Genomic DNA, 7,845 nt, shown 5'->3' with positions numbered 1-7,845 from the left:
TTAGTCACCAGAGGAGCACGCCATTGGCAAGTGTAACATCTTGGCCAACCCTCCAGAGAATCATGCTAAGGCAGAAAAGACAACCCCAAAAGGGTATATAGGATGTAATTTATAGAGTGCTCTTGAAATGATAAAAGTATAGAAATGGAGGACAGATTCACAATTGGAGGGGTGAGGCTAGAAATAGGAGTGACACGGGAATGACTTTAAAAGGGCAACATGGGGGGCGCCTGCGTGACTCAGTCGGTTGAGCGTCCAACTTCGGCTCAGGTCATGAGCTCATGGTTCATGACTTCAAGCCCCGTGTCAGGCTCTGGGCTGTCAGCAGAGCCTGCTTCAGATCCTGTGTCTCCCTCTCTCTCTGCCCCTCCCCCATTCACGCTCTGTCTCTCTCTCCAGGGCAACCTGAGTTGTCACTGCGGCGTGGAAATGCTCTGCGCTTCAGCGCTCAGTGCATCTGGGTTAGGAGTTGGGACTATAGCTTCACAAAGTTACCCCTGGGGGATGGGCACTGGGTAAAGGGTCCGCAGGACAAATCCGCCTTAATTCTTACAACTGAGTGTGAATCTATAAATTACCTCAAAATTAAAATGTTTAATATTAGAAAATATTAAAATATTAGGGAAAAAAGTAAAAGTCACTTTATTTTTGAAGGAGAAGGCACTGGGTCTGCAGAGTGTCCAAACGGCACCCCATGCCGTCTTCAGTCCCAGTGAAAAACCTTGGGATTAATTCAAAGTTCCACCAAATGTAACAGATTAATATTCAACACCCAGGTGTTAACCATATCTATAGACATGCAAAAATTATTATTCAACTAAAATAATCGGCAAGCATATAGATTTCTGCATCCCAAAGCCTAAAAGGCAGTGGACAGGTGGATGAATTACGTTACCCAATGAGTTCCAGTTTAGCCTGCGGTATCCGGTCCTAAACACTCTTATCAATTCCTGGGAGTGATCGTCGAGAAGCAGCGCCTCCGCCTCGTTTAACGTTTCCATGAGCACGTGGTAATGGTCCAGCACGCGCTGCATCCCGTCCGTGTACCTGGCCGTCACAGGAAAGCCACTGACGTGGGGACACCCCGGAGCTCATAAACAGCCTAACCTTCACCTAGGTTCCAGAAGACCTTTCACCAGCCTAAAACTCTGACTGAAAGATTTGCAGAAATTTTAAATAATGCCAACCTTCCCACTAACTTCCCTTTCCGGAAAACAGCGGACTACCTCTCATGAGGAAGTGTCCCCGAACACGTAACAAGGTAACCGCTCCGTTATTGTTACCTCCAGGCGAGCGGATACACAGGTCACACACGGCCTCCTTTTCATTTCCCGCAGGGTAAACACTGGCAGCTATAAGATGCAGGAACGTGAAAGCAGGAGGGGGTGGGGTTCTCAATAATCTTTAAGGGAAAGGAGTGGAAAGGGGTCCCGAGATCAAACAGTTTCCTGTTGGTTTCGGAGAGGGGTCTTTTTACCTGATAAACTTGTCCTCCTGGAGAGCGACATTTCTTGCTAACTCAGGGACAGGGAACCCCAACTGCTCCAAGTACTTTGTTTCGCTGATAATCTCCCAGAGCGCCGGTGAGAAGTTGATTACAAACACAGCCCACTTGTCACAGTGCACGGCGTCATCCACGACGGTAGAAGTCTGCGGAGGAGACGTTTGTCACCAGCATGGCAAGGACGCCCCAGTCCCGGCGACGCACGTTAAATGGACCCAAGTCAATCCGCACAAGGTCAGTGCAGGACCCGTGAGCCCCGACAGACTGGGGAGCTGGCCGGAGGCGGCCAGAACAGCCTTCTGTTCGGTGAACAGGTTTTAAAGAACTGACTTCGCCCCCCACACGCAGAAGTCGGTCCATCGAGGGCAAACCCTGAGCTCCGCTTCCTGCGAAGCACCGCAGGCACAGCCCGGGGCTGGGGAGCAGCCGCCCCTTCTGAGGGGCCCCGGGCCGACCCAGGTCCCCGTCCGCCCGTCTGGCCCCTTCACTCATTTCGCTACCCACTTCAGAATTTCATTTTTTTTAATTTTCCTTTTAGGTCTTTATTTTCAGAGACAGAGAGTAATCAGGGGAGAGGCAGAGAGAGGGAGACACAGAATCCAAAGCAGGCTCCAGGCTCCGAGCTGTCAGCACAGAGCCCGACGCGGGGCTCGAACCCATGAACCATGAGATCACGACCTGAGCTGAAGTCAGAGGCTGAGCCACCTGAGCGCCCCCAGCCCCCCCCCACCTCAGGATTCCGGAGGCCACACAGCCGGCAGCCACGCCGGGCTCCCCTCTATCACGGCGGGTGCTCCTTTGGGACCACATGGCTCTGGGGTCACGTGAAAGGGTGTTTTCTTTCTGCAGCTCAATCATCCTGTTTCGCACCAGGTCCAACTGATACTCTGTGTGTTGACGTCATCCGACGCAACTCATGTTACAAATGGGGAAACAGGCTCAGGGCGGAGCCGCTCGCCCGGACGGTCGGCAGGGCTGCCGGATCCGGGCACCTTTCCTGGCCGGGACGTTGTGCCGCCATCCGGCGCCCCCCTCTCTGCCTCTCCTCTGCTCCCCTGACCACCTTGGCCCGGCTTTGCCGTCCATTCGGAAATATGGATCAACGGCAAACGGCGTCAGGAAGCCAGACCGGAACACCGCAGCCGCCCTCAGCCCTCACCGACCGGAGCGCCGGGACCCGACGGGACGGGCCGCGCGCACCTTGGCGAGCAGACTCCTCTTCATGAGGCTCGGCAGCACCTGCTCGGTCCCCTCCTTCCACAGCCCGTACTTCCTGTCCTCATAGTCCTTCATGGTCTTGCTCACTTCCAGGTACTTCTGTCTCACCTGTCAAAGGACTCGGGCAACTGTCAGTTTGTCCACAGAAATAACACTTTTTCCTCTCTCCCTCTCACTCTATTAAAAAAAAATGTTACATTTTACACAAGGAAGTTGCAGATTTCCACAAATTCTGGAGGGCGTGTACGAGATGGTAAAGCTTGGAATCCAGGCCGACAAGCAGAGATCAGCAGACATCAGCCCAAGGGGCAAGAACGGCTTTTACCTTTTTAAATTTATTTTTAATATTTTTGAGAGAGAGAGAAAGCACAAGCAGGGGAGGGGCAGAGAGAGAGAGGGAGACACAGAATCGGAAGCAGGTTCCAGGCTCCAAGCTGTCAGCACAGAGCCCGATGCGGGGCTGGAACCCACAAGCCGTGAGATCATGACCTGAGCTGAAGCCAGATGCTCAACTGACTGAGCCCCCAGGCACCCCTACCCTCTGGACCTTTAAGGAAAAGGTGTGTCGACCCTGTGATATAACATACAAAACCCCACAGGTGGGGGAGGGACAGTCTTAGCAGACAGAGGGTCACCCTCCAGAGAAGCCGAAGATCAAGTTCAAGGAGAAGCCCACGTGCCTGCCACCTGGAAGACGGCACGTGTATCAGGACACCAAAGACGGAGAACACGGAAGGTGGTTTTCACCTGAGCCCGAAATCGGGGACCTTCCAAGTCGCAGGCCCAGACCTGCTCATCACACGCGCACTCTAGGGAGCCAGTGACATCCCCCCGGGGACCGCGCCAACCACGCACCTCTCTCCCTCGGTCGCTCTCCAGTATCTCCTCCACTTCCTGAAACCGGAGGATGGTGTGCTTGATCCGCAAGAACAGGGAGCGCTCCCAGTAGATGGCGCCTGCCACCGGGGGGTGGTTCTTGCACAGCGGCGGGTTGTCCAGGTTCTGGACGAAGAGCTTATGCACCACGTCGATCTGAAGAGCAATCAAAAGTACCCCGTGATGTGCATCGGCGAGTTCGCCAAGAAAGACTGAACTTGAGATGTGTTTCTTTACTATTTTGGGGGATTTATTTATTTATTTATTTGAGAGAGACAGAGACAGAGACAGAGACACGGCGGCAGGGCAGAGAGAGACAATCCCAAGCAGGCTCCGAGCTGTCAACACAGAGCCTGATGTGGGGCTCGAACTCACAACTGTGAGATCATGACCTGAGACGAAACCACGAGTCAGATGCTCAACTGACTGAGCCCCCCAGGCGCCCCCAAGTTCCCCATCTCTAAATGCAGCTCAGTGGCACTCAGCACGTTCACACTGCCCGACAGCCCCCACCTGCGCCCATCTCAGACGGACACACTGACCCACGAGACGCTAACTCCCAGCTGCTGGCGCTCACCACTCAGCTTTCTGCCGCCGTGAATTTGACTCCTCTAAACGCCTCATGGAGGTGGGATCAGACAGTAGTTGGGGTTTGTTTGGGGTTTTTTGCCTGCCTTATCTCACATAACAGGACGCCTTCAGACTCTACCATGTTGTAGCGTGTGTCCGAATGTCCTGCCTTGGGGCACCTGAGTGGCTCAGTGGGTGAAGTGTCCAACTTTGGCTCAGGTCATGATCTCACGGTTCATGAGTTCAAGCCCCACGTCGGGCTCTGTGCCGACAGCTCGGAGCCTGGAGCCTGCTTCCGATTCTGCGTCTCCCTCTCTTTCTGCCTCTCCCCTACTTGTGCTCTTTCTCAAAAATAAACATTAAAAAAAATTAATAAATAAAAATTAAAAAAAGAAAAAGAACATCCTTCCTTTCTAAGGCAGAAAACATTCCATTGTATGGACAGACCACATGTTGTATATCAATTCCTCTATCACATTTCATGAGTTCAGGGCCCGCGTTGGGCTCTGCCCTGACGACACGAGGCCTGGTTGGATTCTGTCTCTTTCTTGCCCTCCCCTGCTCTCTCTCTGAAACTAAACAAACATTTTTAAAAAGCACTTTTTTCAATTTTTTAGGGCATATGCCCAGAAGTGGACTTGCTGGACCATATGGTCTGGACCTGTATTTTATTAATTTTTTTAGGTTTATTTATTTTTGAGACAGAGAGAGAGAGAGAGAGAGACAGCGAGAGCATGCTAGTAGGGGAGGAGCAGAAAGAGAGAAAGAGAGAGAGAGAGAGAGAGAGAGAGAGAGAGAGAGACTCTGAAGCAGCCCCAGGCTCTGAGCTGTCAGCACAGAGCTCGATGTGGGACTCAAACTCATGAACCATGAGATCATAACGTGAGCTGAAGTCCGAGGTTTAAGTGACTGGACCGCCGGGCGCCCCTAGACCTGCATTTTAAAAGAAGCTCATCTCACAGTCCACGGACTGTGAGATCATGACCTGAGCCATCTCCTCTGGGTGATTAGATGTGGGAGAGAGAACAACAGCCCCCCCCGTAATGGTCCTGGTCCTCAGACTCTGTAAATATGTGACATGACATGAGAGGGGAGCTGAGGTGACACTGAGCTGGCCTTACAACGGGACGATGACCCTGGATTATCTGCTGGGCCCAAGGGAATCACAAGCGCCCTTTCGAAAGGAAGGAGGCACGAGAGAGGGTCAGAGTCTTTCCCCAGACGGAAATGGGACCAGCCATTGCTGGCTTTGAAGGCTGAAAGGGGCCATGAATCTCTTAAAGCCGGGGGGCGGGGGGACAAGGAGAACGATTCTAGAGACTCCAGAAAGGATACAGCCCTGCTGATTCCTTGTTTTCAACCCAAAGCGACCACAGCCGACTTCTGACCTTCAAAGCTGCACAGAAGGTAACAAACCTTCACTACAAAGTAAAGGTTTTTACTACAAAGCTCATAGTCTCTTACTGCCCCAAGAGGAAACCACTTATTTGGAGATCACTTTGTCCCTTTATATTATGCTAACCGGTGGGGACCAAATTATTTCACATATTCTCATTTTATCCTCCGAATATGGTCTGTTTCTCCCACTAGATCCCAACTCCTTTGAAGGGAGAGTCTGAGTTTCGTTCATCTCTCTTTCTCTGTGTCTAACAGCGCACTTGGAGATACGCAAGCACCAGTTACATTATTCTGAATTCACGTGTAAATACATACATGGCCTTGGCACACAGTTGGCTAGGACTTTTGCTGCCATTAATGTGATGATTACAACGGACTCATACAGAGCCCATCACAACGGAAGGCACAGAATATTGTACTTGATAAATTCCTGCTGAGTTTCTGCACCAAATAAACATGCCCACTTGGTTTTGGTGACCTGTGGCGTGCGGCCTGCGTATCTGGGAACATTCCACAGTCTCTCGGAGTTTGAATAGGAGACAGATGACGGCCAGATTCAGTTCTCCCACTTTGCGGGGACTTTTACTGCCCCAGCACCTACAGACCTTTCGATTACCTCTTTGCAATACTGCGCCAGGATATCATTAAATTTCATCATCATTTGCCGATTAATAGCTTTCCGGGAACGAATATGCTTAAATTTTAAAAGCATGTCAAACGCTGCTTCAGCTGATCGAAGGGTCTTAAAAGATTCATCAATAAAATGTTTTGCTTCTTTCTCAATAACCTGCCAAAAAAAAAAAAAAGAAAAAGAAAAAGTCAAAACACAGCCCTCGTGCCCCTGAAATGATCCCGCAGAAACCAAGTGGCAAGAAATAAGCAAAAAAACAAATTCGTGGCTTGAGACGCTTTCCCTTGGGCTTTAGGGAAGTGGCGCCCAGTCAAAATGGCAGGTTGGCTCCATTGGGTTTCCGCTCCCCTCCCCTGCTTCCGTTCCAAACGGTAGGCAGGAACAAACCGTTAAGTGTTAACTCCCATGAACACAGAGGAAGCGGGAGAGCGGATAGCTCAGGAGCCTTAGGCGGACGGAAAAGTCTACAGAAAGCAGAGGGACTACAAGCCAAGGCCGGCGATCCGGGAGCAGGCGGGTCACTGCTTACTCCCCACGGAACCGCCACGGACACCCGGAGACACCAGGCATCGGCAAGGCGAGGGGCGAAGACAGGGTCCCTTCTCCGCCCCACACGGCCTCCGCGCTACCCTCACCCCACCCCAGTCCGTGAGGAGCGGAAGGTTAGGTCTAGAAAAATTAAATCAGAAGGACAGCAGAGTTGTTACAATGCTGGAAGCTAGAAATCCACAAACAATACCTTCAGTATCTGAATGAAAGTTTCTTGTTTGTTTAAGTTGCGAGTGAGCGAGCAAGCTCAAGCAGGGGAGGGGCAGAGAGACAGGAAGAGCCCTCAGCAAGATCCATGCTGTCAGCACAGGGACCGGTGCCGGGCTTGAACTCATGAGCCAGAGATCATGGCCTGAGCTGAGTCGGACACCCACCTGACGTAGCCACCCAGGTGCCGCCAAAGAAAAGTTATTTCAATCTTAAATTCTGTACCTGACTTCATTTCAGAATTCATACAAGACTTAAAAAATAGATGTCCCATGAAACCTTTCTTCGGAAGGGACTAAAAAATGCTCCGGCCAAACAAAGGCCTAAACAAGAAAAGAGGAAGATGGAAAATCTAGAGGACAGGGTCCAGCCCAGGGGAGAGAAGACGGGCAGTGCCAGGGCGACCACTCTGCACTAAGGCTAACGAGCAAACACCACAGACCTGCGTAGATGCGGCAGGGGCTCGGGGGCAGAGGCCTCCAGGAAAGAACAGCACTGATGTTTTTAAGCAGACGGAACCCATTATTGACAGAGATGTTAGAGCAGTTGGGGAAAAAAAAATAACGAATATGTAAATAATCAGGCAAATAAAAATAAAAGCAATGATTAGCTTCAGGAACAAGGAAGGGTTGAACAAGACAGGCGCGGTGGTTAGGGGGCGCTTCCTGGCTCAGCGGCGAAGAGCATTTGCACAGACGTAAGGAGTAAACCGCTAACCATTCACTGAACCAGAAGTGATGGTAGATCTACGTCAGATGACGCAGAGCAGGGTGGGGGGGGCCAGGACGGAGCAGGACGGCGAGTCCGCATCTACTGAAAAGTTAACAGGTGCCCAAAACTGATTATATGAGGTAAGTCAGGAATCGCCGCATTGGCATGTTCTTTAGGAAAT

General features: G+C 51.3%; 1 protein-coding gene across 1 annotated transcript in view; it reads right to left on the bottom strand.

Annotated features, from left to right (window-relative positions):
• Nucleotides 1-7,845, bottom strand: part of DNAH10 (dynein axonemal heavy chain 10) — a 134,837-nt gene that overhangs the window by 95,025 nt on the left and 31,967 nt on the right. Inside the window, exons 13-17 of the mRNA XM_029921629.1 lie at nucleotides 6,183-6,353; nucleotides 3,578-3,754; nucleotides 2,705-2,830; nucleotides 1,478-1,650; nucleotides 896-1,047 (exon numbers count right to left, since the gene is read on the bottom strand). Coding sequence (XP_029777489.1) covers nucleotides 896-1,047; nucleotides 1,478-1,650; nucleotides 2,705-2,830; nucleotides 3,578-3,754; nucleotides 6,183-6,353 — 799 coding nt within the window. The remainder of the gene's footprint in view (nucleotides 1-895; nucleotides 1,048-1,477; nucleotides 1,651-2,704; nucleotides 2,831-3,577; nucleotides 3,755-6,182; nucleotides 6,354-7,845) is intronic.

Source organism: Suricata suricatta, chromosome 14 (genome assembly GCF_006229205.1).
Source record: "Suricata suricatta isolate VVHF042 chromosome 14, meerkat_22Aug2017_6uvM2_HiC, whole genome shotgun sequence".
NCBI classification, from domain to species: Eukaryota; Metazoa; Chordata; class Mammalia; order Carnivora; family Herpestidae; genus Suricata; species Suricata suricatta.
The sequence above is the reverse complement of the archived record's forward strand: the minus strand, read 5'-3'. Positions and strand labels throughout refer to the sequence as shown.